This window comes from Nicotiana tabacum, chromosome 18 (assembly GCF_000715075.1).
Source record: "Nicotiana tabacum cultivar K326 chromosome 18, ASM71507v2, whole genome shotgun sequence".
Classification (NCBI taxonomy): Eukaryota; Viridiplantae; Streptophyta; class Magnoliopsida; order Solanales; family Solanaceae; genus Nicotiana; species Nicotiana tabacum.
This window is the reverse complement of record NC_134097.1, coordinates 147,476,384-147,493,957: the sequence shown is the minus strand read 5'-3', so window position 1 is coordinate 147,493,957 and position 17,574 is coordinate 147,476,384. Positions and strand designations below refer to the sequence as shown.

Genomic DNA, 17,574 nt, shown 5'->3' with positions numbered 1-17,574 from the left:
ATATACTAATTTTGCTTTCTCCGCCAGTCGCCAGACGCCAGTCCGCTGTCCGCCTCACTCACTCAGTTCCTCACCCTCAGTCCTCACCCTCAGAAGTCAGACCTCACCAGTTCTCTGCCAGTCCGCCACCGGCCACACGGCTCAAGCAGTCAAGCCCTCACCAGTTCTCCGCCTCACGACTCACGCGGTCACGCCCCCACGACTGAGCCCGTCAAGACTCAGTTTTCTATATCTTTTTCCGGCAGAGCATTGCACTAAGGTCAGTGTTTCATATCCCATTTCTGAATTCGTCTTAGTTTGGTATCTTAGAAATCAATTTTTGCATATTTTCCTTTTTATGAAGCTCGAAAAATGGTTTCCCTAAAATGTTTGGTTTCTTGAATTTATACTACACTGATTGTTTGAATTTATCTTCGTTGATTGTTTATCACAGTCCTTACATCTCTTCATTTGAAGTACTTTTTGAATTTTTTGCTTAACCATCACTTATAGGAGTTAGATGGCTGAAAGCTATGGAATTACTGCGAAATCTTATTTTGGGACTTACAGCTCATGTTATTCTTTAACAAATAAATTAAATTTACATCTTTTTAAAATGATTCCAGATTTCCAGTTTGATTAAAGCCATAAAAGCATATGGCGAAGTCTTCTTTAGTTACCATCTGACGCAGAATTAGTGACATGTACTATATGTGAAATGATGTTTCTTTATCTCTATTGAAACTAAGAGAAGCATGAGGCAGTTCAATTCTTTGTAGTAATGAAAGCAAACCTTCTGTTATCATATTTTCCTTTTTTATGTGTAGTTATATGTGTTTCATTTTAAGATTTTAAAATGAGGCATGTTGAGCGTTGTTTGGAGCGCAATTTGGTGAAGCCTATAAGGATTGAGTAGTTGTTGTGTTGTTTACTTGAATTTGAACTATTAGTATTATGTTTGGACTTTGAACTTGTTAATCTTAAGGTTGCTACTACTTTGTATTGTTATTAATGTGTTTGAACTATTACTTTGGAGTTTGGACATTACTATGTGTACCATCTGTTTTTGGATTGTGAAAGTTGGGATCTTTTTATCTCCTATTTTTGTTAGATTGGAATTTTGAGCTGTTTGCACTTTGTATGTGGGCAATTGAGGTACTGGCCATTGGGTATGTTTAGTTTGAGGCAAAAATTTAATCTTTTTTGCTTTTTCCTTTAGAATTATGAGTATATGATTATGGGTGTTGTCAATATGTGTTTAATTTTTCTATGTGCAGCTTTGAATTGTTGTTCTATGTGCAGCTTTGTGACAGTCTTCAAATGCTTGTAGTTCTGCCACAAGATCTTGAATTCTTGATATTGAATAGAAGTTTAAATCTCATTTTGGAACCTTTAAAATTGTTACTCAGCTGTAGTTTAGCTTTTAGTTTTATACTGAAAATGGTATATTGAGAATTTCTTTTGTTGGATTGAAATCCCCACCCGCTCCTTGGTCCTTACCTTGAAGTGTCATATATAGCAGCTTCCAAACTTTGTACAAATATTACTTTGTACAAATACTAGCGTTCAACACTCTTAATATTAGGTAATATTCAGCGTTCAACACTCTTAATTTTAGTTTTACCTTATCGGGTAAACCGATAACCGAACCGATAATGATCAATAACCGATTAACCGATAACCGATAACCAATATCTTATCGGTTTGGTTATCGGGTTATGATATTTGTAAACCGAAAACCGATAGGCAAAACCGATAATATTCAAAACTGAACCCAACCGACCGATGCCCACCCCTGCTCCAACGCAGTCTCGCAGAATCCAACCATCAAATATTTTAATTAACACTTTCAACTCGAACAACGATTCAAATTTAGCATATGCCACCAAGAATCCACAATTTTCAATTATTGCCAGGGGCGGCCCGATATACACTGAGATTGTCCCTATTTTCTCCAATATATAGGCTTACTTATGGTTTAAACAAGCTTACAATAGTTTAACCATTACTTGCTTCAAACTCCAATTCTATTGGAAGAAATGAAGGTGCATTTTGGCTATACTGGAATTTTAAGCAATTCTATTATTGTCTTGCTTAATGCTTACCCCAAGCAATTCTATAAATGTGAAGTTGAGTTTACATCACTGCACACCAGTGAGATGTCAGATTAATAAGCTTTAGCCAAACTATTGATCCGACAATTACAAATTAGGAACTAGAAAGCATAGATATCTCAAAAAATCAATGATTCTCCCACAAAAATATTTTGCCCATCATTTTTCTATTTTAAAATATAGAGAAAAATCCAGTCATTCTTCTTTTTAGACTCTTGAATTTGGACAAGCATCCACGAACAAACGACCCTAAAAATCCACATGTTCCCTTCCTTTTAGAAAAGGAGCAGAAGATAGAGGAGAAAAGTTTACTGCTTTTTCATTTTGTCATCTCGTAAAGTTGGTAAAAATATGAGAGAGGGAATTGAGCTAGGGGATGGAAACATGTGGGACCCATATTTCCACTTGTCAAATAGGTAGAGGTGCCTCATACAAGTTTTGTTGGTTGAGTCTCACTCAAAATAAAATTTCTCCTCTTTGACTTGATGATACAACGCTGCTCTCAGAACTCAAATGGCAAAAGGGTTGCAGCTATTCGTCAGCAGTACTCTCTCTCTCTCTCGATATTTCACACACACACACAAAAACACAAATATTTATTTTATTTTATCTGTTCTTATTAATCATGATTTATTTGTGTGTTGTTGTCCTTATTAAAACCCTAACACTGACGCATTCGATTTTTGTTCTTTTAAACAGGATTATCGTTTTACACTACGAATGAAAGATTGAAGAAGCTCTTTTCACCTTTTGGCGTTGTTACAGAAGGTTACTTCACCTTTCCTCATTTCTATATTCTGCAATCATTATTTTTTCGTCTGAAATGTAATCTAATTTATCCTCAAAATAAGTAAGTGTGAAATTTAGGGTGTGTTAAAGTATGACATAAGTCCTTTCCCAAGGAAATTTATGTCATGGAAAATATTTTTCAAATTATAGAGTATAATATTAAAAATTAATAAATAATATCAGCAAATTGGAGAGTGTTCTGATGAAACTTTTGAGTACTAGAGATTATTAATGAAGTCTAGTGCTAGTTGAAGATAGTTGGTGGAAAAATGACTTCCGCCCATAAGTGAGGGAAGTCATTTTCCTCCTTTTGATTGAACTGTTTTCCATTTTCCCTTATACCAAACGCCCTTTATCTACTAAACTTGATTGCCCTATAACTATTTATAAATATGGAATTTGTACTTTGTGGCGGATTTGTTAAATAGGTCTATAATTAATCTGGGGTTGAGGTGTAGTTGATTTGATTGATTGATTTATATGGATTTGTTAATTTGGGCGAGCAGCGAGGCTTGTTGAAGACCCAAGAACGCAAAGGCCTAAAGGTTTTGGATTTGTTACCTTTGAGTCAGAAGTAGATGCTCGGAATGCATTGAATTCCATTAACGGAAGGGTAATTCCTTAGCTTTGTTGGTAGATGTGTACACTTGCTTCTGTGTGTTTGTTGATGGTGTGTTTTGTGTATATTTTATGAAGCATGCTTAATGATATTGCCTTTCATCAGTTGTGGATGTAGCCTTTAGCAATGAGTGCAAGCACACCCGCTACTTCCGATTCAAATTTTTAGGTTTTTCTTAAATATTATTTTTTTTTAATTAAATCTATCCATTGTTAGATAGGAAACACATAGTTGTTATAGTGGTGTCCCACTTTAAAAACAAGGTGTTCCTCTATTATTTACAATTCTTAGTCTGTCTTTCGCTTAGAAAACTATTTATCAATCATAGATTAAAGAAGGCAGATGTCTATTTCCAGCACTTCACAGCAAAACTATAAGCGAAAGATTTTTCCAAGCATCTTAAACAATTTAGCGTGATGTTTGACTTTGTGAACTTTTGCTATCATCGACCAATACAAATTGTTGCATTTGTTGGTCTAAAGGACTTGGTCCTGCAAATGCTTTCAGTTGGAGACAGGATAATCATTGCTTGAATGAAACTAATGATAAAGGGTGGAAAATGTAAGTTGGGGGCATTAATAGGCTTATAACGAAACATGCGAACAATATAACCATCTAAAGAAATCTAACTTTCACTTGGAAGGGGTCTAGGTTCTAGAAAATCTATGGAGAAACGGTGTTTGGTCTAGGAACTGTATCTCATTATGTTCGACTATTGTTGCTGTTGTTTTTGGTGTTTATTTTATTTAATTGTTTTATGGATATATAATATACCTTTGTTGAATTAGTTGTCTCATAAACTCTTTAGTGGAAATGAATAGTAGGAAGTCTCTTGTTGTTGCAAGTGTTCCTTCTGGTTTTGCAAGCAATATGGTAGAGCAAAATCTCTTGAAGTTCACTGGTCGCAGATGTTTCATTGCTTTAAGTAGTGACAGTCGTTGAGTTATTGATAAGAAACTGGGAAGTTGTAGTAAAGACTAAAGAGGTTATAGAAGTTATCATTTTAAGGAAAATAAGGACTGCAAAATGATGAGTTATTATTTTGGAGATGAGAACTTTTCAGCAGGTAACAAACAAAACAAGAAAAGGAAAAAGGAAAAGTATACTCATATTTTGCATAACTTGTCAGCTGAAGAACAAAATTATGATATCAAACTCCAATCCTGCTGCTCGCCAAGATGACGAACGGTCTGTTTCCCCTCTATTAAGCCACTGCCACCAGTCACCCCATGTGGTCTCTACCTTTCTTGACTTCTTATCTAATATTGGCACCTCATTGCCGCATCTATGCTTCTATTACCCCTCTGCAGCTGAACTTTCTTTTTGTGTGTGTTTTTAGTGCAAAATGACAGTTGAGAACATTAAGTTGTTCAAAAGGGTAATACCTAAACTTTGTGTACACAAATCAAAAAGAATGTTATAATTTTTTATAAAACACGGGAAAGTACCCAGTAGACAGAAATAGAGATGAGTGAAAGCACAATTGCTGAGAGCAGTAGACATCCTATATCAATGATATGAATATGTTAGGAAAAAATTGGTGTTGGTCTTGAAAATTATTTGTGCACATGTTTACTTTTGGCGTAGCTCTGTGGTTTGTTTGCATATCTACTTTTGATGTATTTTTGGACTTTGTCGGCTCTCTAGTTTTGTAGCACTTCAACTGTAAATGAGCTAACAAACTTTGTTTTGTAATCTTTTTGCATCTTCTTGATGCTTTTAATGATATCCTGCTTACTTCATAAAAAAAAAATGCATGAAGTGTTTTCCGTTGACTGGAGATGTCAATAATGCACCAAGCTTTGGCTTGAAAGCTAATTTGAGATTGTGGTGGTTGGTTAATTGTTTGCAGCAATTATGCTTGATTTACTTATGTGCAGAGTCTTGATTTTATGGATTATTTCAGAAATTTAAAGTAGATGGCTTTTTTGAGAGAGAAAGAGAGACTGTTTTGATTGTTTTTTGTTGCTCCAAATCTTGGCTTTGTGAGATTGTCGCGAAAAAAAAGAAAGTCAGTCAACTGTAAGGACCATGGAAAAGATTCTGATCTGCTAAAATTAAGAAATCCTCAACAATCAGGGGGAATTTAAGTAGCATTATGTCTTTGCAGAAAGCTCCTTTACTTCCCCAAGGGAATTTGTTTTCCAGCATTATAAAGTGTATTTAATTTTGTTTCATTTTTACCTCCTGGTGAAATATCGAATGTTGGCTGACTGAAGAGTCTTGCTGCTTTCCGTTTTTCTGTTCTGTCATTGAAATGATCTACCGGTTGCAGATTGTTGATGGAAGACTGATTTTTGTGGAAGTTGCTGATAATACACAAGCTACAGAAAACAAAACATCCCGTAAATAACTTTCTCATAATTCAGCATATACATCATGGTAGAATTTTTGGCCATTGCTCAATCCTCCATAGTGCTGCCTCACTTTCGCGTCCAAGCTTGGAGTCAAAGGCAGCATTTCTTTGCTCATAGTCAGCCATTGAGGTCACTTCGTTCATCTCTACATCCATTGAATACCCCTTGCACGGTGTACCCAAACTTGTCCACTCGATCAAAGCCTTCCTACTGGGGAGTCAAAGCCAGTGTTGTCTCTGATTCTACAATGCCAACCACCTTCACTGTTGATTCAGCAGGGCCAGGAATTGATATTCTGCCAGAGACAGGTGGTGGTGGTGGAGATGATTCTGGGAGTGCAAATGGCGGTGGTGGTGGTGGGGGAGATAATGGTGGCAATAATAATAATAATAATGATGGTGGCAACGAGGGGGAGTCAGATGAAGGCAAGGATCATAGCAATAAAAAGAAAATGGCCCTTTCTATGTCCCAAAAATTGACATTGGGCTATGCTTTCTTGGTTGGAGCTGGTGGTTTTATGGGTTATCTGAAAAGTGGCAGCACGAAGTCCCTAATTGCAGGTGGAGTTTCTGCCTCCCTTTTGTACTCTGTTTATGCTATGCTTCCAACACAACCTGTTTTGGCATCATCAATGGGTTTCGTCCTCTCGGCTGCACTTCTGGGAGTAATGGGATCTCGGTTTCTGAAGTCAAAGAAGGTTTTTCCAGCTGGTGTTGTCTCCTTTGTGTCTCTTGTTATGACTGGTGGTTATCTGCATGGAATATTGCGCACTGCACATTAGATCCCTAAACTAAGCTACTGATCAACATGGACAATCATTAGTGTCTACTCTCTACTGTTGATTATAGTTTTCCTATCTGTTTGAATTTTGGATTTTGCAAAATTTCCTAAGCTGTCTGGCTCCTATAACTCTCTGCTGGACTCTAATGATGTATGAAGGCTTACTTTATTAGCCCTCTGTTTCTGTCGTCTATTCGTTCTGTTCTGGAGAAGTTTTCCTTTATTATTCCTGTTTTTATGTGATTTTCCGAAAATATCTCGACCAGATTCAATGGTTAAGGCTCATTGGTCTTGGAGGATCCAACAGTATCTCTAACAATAATCTGGATGTGTACAAGATGTGCACATTGTTGAGGAAATTAGGACACTGAAATCTGTGGACATATCTGCTCAACGTCCAGAAATCGGAGACCAAAAACAACTAGTAATTGTTATTTCACTTTATCAGTGAACAATTTAGGAAGTGCTTTTTTATCTCTGTGATTCGAACCGAATCAGAAAGGAGAATTTTTTGGCAATAATAGGGGAAAGATGAAACATTGTAATCGAGTTGAACACAAGAATGGGGTAAAAGTGATCACCCTAGCAACGGAGACTTATATGCATCAAATCAAACAATTTAACCTTAAGAATTAGTACAGAAAATACATATTGCTTGATCGTTGATTATATAATAAATGCATGCATAAAAGACTCCATTGGTTGGGTAGAATACTGAATGCGAATAAGTTATTTATGGTCTAAGGGGTGGGGCTGCAGAGGTCAATCTTAACATGCATGTGTCATAAACAATGTAATTTGATGTGCCCCTTGTTCCCATAACACTTGCTGCTTCAAAAGTTTGGTCTTTTGGTCCTTGGCGTTGTAATCACAATAGAATAGCATTGGCACGTCCATGGCTCTTGGTGAGACTGTAGACAATTTGGAAGGAATTCCTCGATATTGGAACAAGATTCAGCCCGAAAGAGTTGCTGGAGATGTCAAAAATTCTTATTCCTTTCTTCTTGCCTGTAGGGAGCTCAAAATATGAAATGAATGCTCCGAAAAGAATATGCCTTATCAACACAAATTCATTGGGAATTTCTGGATGTTAATGTAACTAAGAGTCGAGAATTCCATTCCGACCCTTATATCAAAATCTCACATATCAACCGGAAAACGCCAAAATTCCAACTTCGCCAATTCAAGCCTAAATCTGCCCCGTACCTCCAAAACACATTCCGATCACGCTCCTAAGTCCCAAATCACCTCCCGAAGCTATCTGAACCATCAGAACTCACATCCGAGCCCTTTATCACATAAGTCAACATCCGGTTGACTTTTCCAACTTAAGCTTACTCAAAAGAGACTAAGTGTCTCAAACCTCACCCAAAACCTTTCCGAACCCGAGCCAATCAACCCGATAACACATAATACCGCTGAGCAAGGCAATAAGAAGCAAAAATGGGGGAAATGGAGCGGTAACTCGTGAAACGACCGGCCGGGTCGTTACATTCTTCTCTCTTTTGTAATTCTTTCTAGTTGATTTCCTTCATCATTATAATAACTCTAGCTCTGTCATCAAATCATGGTATCACGTAGTTGATACATTATAAGCTGCACAGAACCATCTGATTATAGTTTATGACAGTTCCATAATTCGTGCTGAATGAATTTAAATAGGAGAACTATGCTGTAAGAAGTTTCTTTGCACTGCTGATTTACAAAAGAAGTTGAAGTTAGAAGTTGATTATTTTACTTTTTCCTTTCTATTACTGACATGTGAACCAACAAGGACTGATTTTTACAGATTCATACTCCAATAGGACTTTCAATTCTCTTATTAGGTCGCATAGATTAGGCTTCCTCTTGTCCCAAATCAGTTACATATGCAACTGACTATCTACTAACTGGAGATGTACTGTACACATTAACGTTTGTCCAGCAAGAATAATACGGCTCTGGAGATTTATTGTGCAAGTTGCTGTAACCAACTTTTCAATACCATCTTCCCTCTCTGACATTTAACTCTTTCTGTAGGTGGACAAGGCCCTTCAACAAGTAATGAACAACATAGTATGCTTGTCAGTGTTTGACATTTTTACACTGTTTGAAGTGCTTCATCAGCTAAAGAACAATCTCATATCTCAGGTTTTTGGAAATACACTGCTAAAATTTCTCTACTCTCATCTCATCTCCTTTTCCCTATTACCATGGATTGGGTACGAGTCCTCAGGGCACTCACTTCCGAGGGTATGAAATGCAGGTAGATCAGCATATACGGATGATTATCATTGACTCAATATCAACACTCATTACACCAATTCTTGGAGGAGGTGGTGCACAAGGTAATTTTTCACTAAAAGATGAAATGATAACTTTATGGTAGTAATTTTTAGTTATCCTTTTTACTAGTATTTACTTGAGCAATTTGAGATTTAAGTTGTCGTTTCTTTATTTTAAGAAATATTTGTTTTGTTTTCTTTAATGTAGTTCCTTGGTTGACGAAACTACAAATTCTAATTGGTTTAGATTTAGTTTTTTTTTTTCCTCTAGTATTTATATTCCAGCTAGTTTGGGATTGAAACTTAGTTGTTGATATATGCTCTCAGACATAATGCAACATTTGTGAGTTCTCCTACAATTTTTTTGACCGATTTGTTGTTTCTGCTATCCTAGTGCAAACTTGTTTCTAGGTATATGATAGACAATTGCTTATGAAAAAGATGTTAAATGGGAATAAAGTAGTAAACGTGCAAATTCCTACACTGATATTAATCTTGCTTTTCTGGATTTCATTTTTTTCCAAATAAATTTAATTTTATCCTGAGTTTCTTCTTCCGTCTATAGGCAGATGATTAGGTTTTCCCCTGCGGTATCATGTCCACAGATTTGTCAATTTACTTTTGTTGAATGAGGGAACAAAAATAGTGGAGAAATGTATAGAAGCTTTGCCTCTGTAATCTGTTTCATATGTGTGAATTGTTTGTTGAAGTAGAAAACTTAAGTTTAATTCCGTATGTCAAAACTACCTGCTTGACTACTGACTCCCGAAGTAACAACTAAAGTTTTTGCGTGAATCAGGACATGCTTTAATGGTTTCAGTGGGATTTTTACTAAAACTATTAGCACATGAACATGATATCTGCATTTTGGTAAGTTTGGCAGTAACATAGCATTAGCATGTTCTCTTTGCTGCAGCGTTGTTCATTTTCAACTGATGGAATTGATTTTCGTTTAACTGGATCAGTGTATTAGGCACATCAGCCAGAAACTTGAACGCGTCAAGTTGTTATATACTTGCCATTTGAACCTATTAATGGGTTAGATCTTCTAAAAGGAACTTCGGTTTTGTATTGATCCACAGATTTCAAATTACAGCCAACAAGTTCATTCTACTTCCTCTGTTTCAAAAAGAATGACACTATTTCCTTATTAGTCTCTTTAAAAAAGATTGACACCTTTTAATATTTCCTTAATAAGAAGCATGTATAACCACACAAATGTTATGACAGGTTTCAGACCACAAGTTTTAAAAGTTTTACTGTCATAGATGATATGACTTCTTTAAGACCACATATCTCAAAAGTTTTCCCTTCTTTATTAAAGTTTGTGTCAAGTCAAACTAAGATAATCTTTTTGAAATGGAGGGAGTAATTAAATTCATATAACCCCATATCGTCCACCCGAACTTTTCTCCATAAGTAATGGAGTATTTTCGTACTACTTTCACTATAGGCATTTAGTTTGCTAGATATCCTATTTGTGGACCACATTATAATATTTATCCTTCTGTGCTCGGTCACCAATCACATGGTGGCCGGTGAGAAAGGTACTTCCAAGCCAGCACTTGGAGAGAGTTAGAGGGGCATTCCGCATGTTAGACTTCTATTATCCAGAGACCGAGCTCGGAACATCAGCAGCATGCCAGTACTTAGACACCCACACATGGTATGTTTCTTGCAAGAATAACTCTATTGTTCAAACTTGGTTCTCAGCAACTTATTGAACTTCATCAGACTAATCAACCTAAACACCTGACTTTGCAACATCAATGTTTGATCTGGATATAACGAAACACCATCACTGTGTATGAAGATTTATTTCTAATAGTGGATATTTCATCCAGGCTACAGGAGATAGAATTGAGTTCGAGGTACAATGATCATGCTTTATAATGCCAGAGAATCTTGGCTTTTAGTTTATCAAGGTATCAACTTGATGCTGTCGAATTGTCGAGGAAAATGAATATTTTTGTTGGAAAAAAAGAAATATATGTTGACCTTGTGAGATGGAGATGAAGCTACGAGACTACTACATGTTTTTACTTTTATATGAAATGGATTGTGGTTCGTATTTTGTGGTCTCTCTCATTTGGACTGAGATGAAATTAATATTACTTTGGCATTTTGACAGAAAATATATACTTAATATAGAGGAGAAAATTACTTTGTTTATCAAAATTGCGAGCTGATGCTTGCGAAACTATCTCAGCAAGAGCAGTATACATGTACAAAATTAAGACCTGATTAGCTTTATGACCAACTTTCTCTGCCTAACTGTTTGCAAGTGAAATGTATGAGTATAAGTTTTTTCAACTATTGATTTATATATCTAGTTTCAGTATCCTTTTCATAACACTCATCCGTTTAAAAGGGTTTTAATGGACGTCATCTTTCTTTGGTGTAATATCTAAATAACGTTGAATTACTTTTAATATCAAAAGCAGATGAAAATGCAAAGAATTTGTCATATAAACATCTAAGTTCCTCTCGTGAAATCCTATACGGATCATAAAGTTATGATTTAGCATGTTATCTAAGATCTTTATTGTCTCATCTTAGTAGTATAAATTAAGGTTAACTGATAAATGTAAGATGAATTTTCATAAAGCATTATAGTTTAGAGGCTAATAATTACAGTTTACCTAATTACCATTCATAACTATTGTTCAATCGTTATCGGCTTGTATTAGTTGTATTCAAACGCGCAACGAATATAACTTATGTTAATTGTATTCGTTCGCACAACGCATACAACTTGTATCAACTGTATACTTTTGTGCAATTGTATTCGTTCGTGCAACAAATACAACATGCATCAACTGTAACCAAGATGAAATACAAGGGTGTATACAAATAATACAACTTAAATCGATTGTATACAAGAATGTAAAGGAAGGATACAACCTGTATCGATTGTATTTGTTTGCGCAACGAATATAACCAAGGCAAAATACAGAAATATAGAAAAATAAAATGCTCTTGTTGAGATGAACTCAAGACCTCCTAACTAAGCGGGCTCTATTGAAAAATAGCCAGCATTTGCAAAGTCAATGAAAAATAGTTATTATTTTGCTGTAACACGGAAAGTTCTAGCATAATATACTGGAGATTGGTACACATGTGTATGAACTTCCAGCATATTATGTTAGAACTCCAACACACGAAAAGTTCAAGCATAATATACTGGAGATTGGAGCACTTGTGTATGAACTTCCAGCATATTGTGATGGACCAGTATATTATGCTGGAATATTTTATGTATTTTGAACAGTATTTTTGTTCAGATTTATCTTTACATGAAAAGTGGCTAAATATCGATTACCAAGTCAATGAAAAAATAGCACTATTTTGCTGCAACAGAGACCGGTCCAACATATTATACTGGAGTTCGGTACACCTGTGTATGAACTCCAGCATATTATGTTGGACCGGTATACTTTGTTGGATCCAGTATAATATACTGGAGACTGGAGCTCCGGTGCTCCAAACTCTAGTATATTATGCTGGAGATCTAGTGTATTTATGCTGGAACTCCATCATATTATGCTGGAGTTCCAGCATACTTATCATGGAACTCCAGTATAATATGCTGGAGTTCAAGTATACTTATGGTGGAACTCCAGCATAATATACTAGCGTATTCCGGATTTTGAATAGTGTTTTCGCTCAGATTTATCTTTACATGAAAAGTGGATAAATTTCAATTACTTTTAAAACTGGGATATTTTTGAACGACCAGTTGTAAATTTGGCTATTTTTTAATTTCTCCCATTAAATCTGGCTATTTTTGAATTTCACCCAAACACATCTATAAACTAGGCCCAATTTCCAGCTTCTGAAGCATCTGTTTGGCCCAAATCAAAATCTCACCAAAATGGGTACCCATCCAATCTCGAGTGCATAAGTTTTCAAATGTGCTTCCAAGTTTAAGCAACCCATTTTCTCTCCACAGATCTTTCATCTAACACTTGAAACTGTAATCTGACTTCTACCTCCTACACTCCATGATCAATTCAAGAATCAAACAAGCTAGCACAACTCCCTCAAAACTCAAAATTAACACCCTTACACAATTCAGAACCTCAATTTTCCAATCCCAACCATACCACAGTCATCATCGTTCTCATAAACCCACCTCAAAATCCTCACCTGAAAGGCCTCATAAACCTACAAAAAACCTCCTTCGCAAGCCAATACCACTATTTGCTAACCTCAAACAAATCCAAGATCCTGATGAAACTATTTCACTGTTCCATGATTACCAGCAAACCGGCTTCAAACATGACTACCCTACTTATTCTTGTCTTATTTATAAGCTCGCTAAGTCTCGAGACTTTAAAGGTGTTGAAATCCTTCTTGGATATTTAAAAACATATTATATTCGATGTCAAGAAAAGGTTTTTATTGGATTAATTCAGCATTATGAGAAAGCCCAGTTGGTTGATAAAGCTATTGAGCTTTTTCACAACATGGGGTCATTTAATTGTACGCGTAGTGTACAGTCTTTTAATGCACTTTTAAATGTGCTTGTTGAAAATGGGCGTTTTGATGATGCAAATGAGATGTTAAGGAATTGTTCGAAAATGGGTATTTGGTTAAATGTTGTTTCGTTTAACATTATTATTAAGATGTGGCTGGAAAAGGGTGATTGGGAACTGGCGCGCCAAGTGTTTGATGAAATTATTGAAAGAGAAATTGAGCCGACTGTGGTAACTTACAATTGTCAAATTGGATTTTTGTGTAAGAAGGGGGATGTTGAAGGCGCTAAAAGTTTGTTTCAGGATATGGTTAGAAAGGGAAAGAAGCCAAATGCAGTTTCTTATGCTTTGTTGATGGAAGGTTTGAGTTCTTTGGGTAAGTATAAAGAAGCCAAGAAGTTAATGTTTGATATGGAATACCAAGGATGTAAGCTGAAAATAGTCAATTATGGTGTTTTGATGACTGATCTTTTAAAACGAGGCGACATTGGTGAGGCAAATAGTTTACTTGTGGAGATGAAAAAGAGGCACATTAAGCCTGACGTTCCATTTTCCTAGTGGATATGAAATACAAGGGTGTATACAAATAATACAATTATATCGATTGTATACAAGAATGTATACGAAGGATACAACTTGTATCGACTGTATTTGTTTGCGCAACGAATATAACCAAGGCAAAATACAGAAATATAGAAAAATAAAATGCTCTTGTTGAGACGAACTCAAGACCTCCGCTAACTAAGCAGGCTTTATTGAAAAATAGCTAGCGTTTGCAAAGTCGTTGAAAAATAGTCATTATTTTGCTGTAACACGGAAAGTTCCAGCATAATATACTGGAGATTGATGCACCTGTGTATGAACTTCCAGCATATTATGCTGGAACTCCAACATACGGAAAGTTCCAGCATAATATACTGGAGATTGGAGCACTTGTGTATGAACTTCCAGCATATTATGTGAAGAAATGAAGGTGCATTTTGGCTGTACTGGAATTTTAAGCAATTCTATTATTGTATTGCTTAATGCTTACCCCAAGCAATTCTATAAATGTGAAGTTGAGTTTACATCACTGCACACCAGTGAGATGTCAGATTAATAAGCTTCAACCAAACTATTGATCCGACAATTACAAATTAGGAACTAGAAAGCATAGATATCTAAAAAAAATCAATGATTCTCCCGCAAAAATATTTTGCCCATCATTTTTCTATTTTAAAATACAAAGAGAAAAATTCAGTCATTCTTCTTTTTAGACTCTTGAATTTGGAAAAGCATACACGAACAAACGACCGTAAAATCCACATGTTCCCTTCCTTTTAGAAAAGGATAGAAGATAGAGGTGAAAAGTTGACTGCTTTTTCATTTTGTCATCTTGTAAAGTTGGTAAAAATATGAGAAAGGGAATTGAGATAGGGAATGGAAATAGGTGGGACCCATATTTCCACTTTTCAAATAGATAGATGTGTCTCATACAAGTTTTGTTGGTTGAGTCTCACTCAAAATAAAATTTCTCCTCTTTGACTTGATGATATAGCGCTGCTCTCGGAACTCAGATGGCAAAAGGGTTGCAGCTATTCGTCAGCAGTACTCTCTCTCTCTCTCTCTCTCTCTCTCTCTCTCTCCCGATATTTCACACACACACACACACAAAAAAACACAAATATTTATTGTATTTTATATGTTCTTATTAATCGTGATTATTTGTCTGTTGTTGTCCTTATTAAAACCCTAACACTGACGCATTCGATTTTTGTTCTTTTAAATAGGATTATCGAGTGCATAAGCTTTCAAATGTGCTTCCAAGTTTAAGCAACCCATTTTCCCTCCACAGATCTTTCATCTAACACTTGAAACTGTAATTTGACATCTACCTCCTACATTCCATGATCAATTCAAGAATCAAACAAGCTAGCACAACTCCCTCAAAACTCAAAATTAACAACCTTGCACAATTTAGAACCTCAATTTTCCAATCCCAACTATACCACAGTCATCATCGTTCTTGTAAACCCACCTCAAAATCCTCACCTAAAAGGCCTCATAAGCATACAAAAAACCTCCTTCGCAAGCCAATACCACTACTTGCTGACCTCAAACAAATCCAAGATCCTGATGAATCTATTTCACTATTCCATGATTACCAGCAAACCGGGTTCAAACATGACTACCCTACTTATTCTTGTCTTATTTATAAGTTCGCTAAGTCTCGAGTCTTTGAAGCTGTTGAAACCCTTCTTGGGTATTTAAAAACATATTATATTCGATGTCAAGAGAAGGTTTTTGTCGGGTTGATTCAACATTACGGCAAAGCCCAGTTGGTTGATAAAGCTATTGAGCTTTTTCACAACATGGCGTCGTTTAATTGTACGCGTAGTGTATAGTCTTTAAATGCACTTTTAAATGTGCTTGTTGATAATGGACGTTCTGATAATGCAAATGAGATGTTAAGGAATTGTTCGAAAATGGGTATTTGGTTAAATGCTGTTTCGTTTAACATTATTATTAAGATGTGGTTGGAAAAAGGTGACTGGGAACTGGCGCGCCAAGTGTTTGATGAAATTATTGAAAGAGAAATTGAGCCGACTGTGGTAACTTACAATTGTCAAATTGGATTTTTGTGTAAGAAGGGGGATGTTGAAGGCGCTAAAAGTTTGTTTCAGGATATGGTTAGAAAGGGGAAGAAGCCAAATGCAGTTTCTTATGCTTTGTTGATGGAAGGTTTGAGTTCTTTGGGTAAGTATAAAGAAGCCAAGAAGTTAATGTTTGATATGGAATACCAAGGATGTAAGCTTAAAATAGTCAATTATGGTATTTTGATGACTAATCTTTTAAAATTAGGCGACATTGGTGAGGCAAATAGTTTACTCGTGGAGATGAAAAAAGGCACATTAAACCCGACGTTGTGATCTATAATATGTTAATCAATTATTTCTGTAAGGAAGGTAAAACTGCTGAAGCGTATAGGATGTTAGTTGATATGCAAATTGCAAGTTGCAATCCTAATGCAGCTACATATAGAATGGTAGTTGATGGGTTTTGTAAAACAGGAGAATTTGAGGAAGGTTTGAAGGTTTTGAATGCAATGTTGATTAGCGGGCATTTTTCGCATGTAGAAACAATAAGGTGTATGATTCTTGGCCTGCTTGATAAAGGGAAGATTGAAGATGTTTGCTTTGTTTTGGAGGAAATGGAGAAAAGGAAGAAAAGGTTTGACTTTGAGTCATGGGAAGCCATTGTCAAGGATGCTTGCAGCAATAGTATTGTTGTATATAGGCTCGTTGATGAGCTTGTATTTTAGCTATTGGACTTGTATGCTATTACTTAGGAAAATCTCTGAAATAGATCGCGGCCAGATCTGTCTTGTGCTCGTCTTGATGCTATCTCATATGTCCATTTGGAAAGTGCTATTGAGCAACCCTACTAATTACACAATAATTCCTTTTCCCTTGCTTGCTTGTAGTCAGTTCCAGTGTCATGATTTTTTACTTGGTTTGTGGAGCTGGGCATGCTTGATTGGAGCACTTGGTGTCCGGCTAAACCTTAATAATAATTGTTGGCTCTTATAAAAAGGAGTATGTAATTTCACCCCCGTTAAGATGGAGTAGTAGAAAATAATACCATATACTTTTACCCCCAAAACAAATACTGTAATAGTTCCTACTATTTCAAAGCGGGAGTAAAGGGCTTCTTCGTCGTCCTGCTTGCCACTCAAAGGGCTATTTAATAATTAACGCTTGACATATTAGGAGTTACTGTTACTGCTTTGTAAAATTTGTGTATCTACTTTGTTTTATTGCATAAGTTGTTATTTTGTTCCCACCATTTAAGGAGTTTGTTATTTTATTTTTCTTGCTTTCTGTTAACTAGGCCTTTGTAACTTGTTTGTGTATATAATCAACTCATCATCATTTAACAAAATTATTTTTTTTGTTTCATCTTGCTCATTTGGGTCCACAAATTTGTGAGATAAAAAAAGAGTCTCACACAACTAATGTCAGTTGTGTGAGGCATACAATAAAACTTCTCCATTATATGGCATCAAAGCGATCTCCTTGACTCTCACGAGTTTTTTTTTCTGATCCTCTGACTGCCACACAGATTTGATCGCTGCCGACTCGACACTACACTATGGTAGGAAGAGTGGGTCGCAATAGCTTTTACCCGAATAGAGGTCCGGGATCGAATTTCCAC

The 17,574-nt window shown here is 36.0% G+C and overlaps 3 protein-coding genes and 1 pseudogene across 5 annotated transcripts; all 4 read left to right on the top strand.

Annotated features, from left to right (window-relative positions):
* On the top strand, window positions 1–6,861 carry LOC142172996 (uncharacterized). 2 transcript variants are annotated; one of them, XM_075237423.1, is made up of 3 exons: window positions 1–259; window positions 2,793–2,861; window positions 5,777–6,861. In XM_075237423.1, exon 3 carries the CDS (start codon window positions 5,881–5,883, stop codon window positions 6,637–6,639), a length of 759 nt encoding a protein of 252 aa, XP_075093524.1. In that variant the 5' UTR covers window positions 1–259; window positions 2,793–2,861; window positions 5,777–5,880; the 3' UTR covers window positions 6,640–6,861. The 2 variants fall into 2 exon arrangements, with proteins under 2 accessions (XP_075093524.1, XP_075093525.1); XM_075237424.1 differs by lacking the exons at window positions 1–259; window positions 2,793–2,861 and adding an exon at window positions 3,389–3,495.
* A 1,744-nt stretch (window positions 6,862–8,605) lies between these two features.
* Window positions 8,606–10,973, top strand: LOC107762903 (DNA repair protein RAD51 homolog 4-like). 2 transcript variants are annotated; one of them, XM_075237425.1, is made up of 5 exons: window positions 8,606–8,768; window positions 8,884–8,965; window positions 9,702–9,772; window positions 10,450–10,568; window positions 10,747–10,973. In XM_075237425.1, exons 1-5 carry the CDS (start codon window positions 8,682–8,684, stop codon window positions 10,793–10,795), a joined length of 408 nt encoding a protein of 135 aa, XP_075093526.1. In that variant the 5' UTR covers window positions 8,606–8,681; the 3' UTR covers window positions 10,796–10,973. The 2 variants fall into 2 exon arrangements, 1 of the variants encoding a protein (XP_075093526.1); XR_012702383.1 differs by lacking the exon at window positions 9,702–9,772 and having other exon boundaries at window positions 8,641–8,768; window positions 10,747–10,885.
* Window positions 10,974–12,906: 1,933 nt separating this feature from the next.
* LOC142172757 (uncharacterized) lies at window positions 12,907–13,938 on the top strand. Its single transcript, XM_075236436.1, has one exon. The coding sequence runs from the start codon at window positions 12,907–12,909 to the stop codon at window positions 13,936–13,938; it is 1,032 nt and encodes a 343-aa protein (XP_075092537.1).
* A 1,328-nt stretch (window positions 13,939–15,266) lies between these two features.
* Window positions 15,267–16,681, top strand: LOC107769775 (uncharacterized; annotated as a pseudogene).
* Window positions 16,682–17,574: the final 893 nt, after the last annotated feature.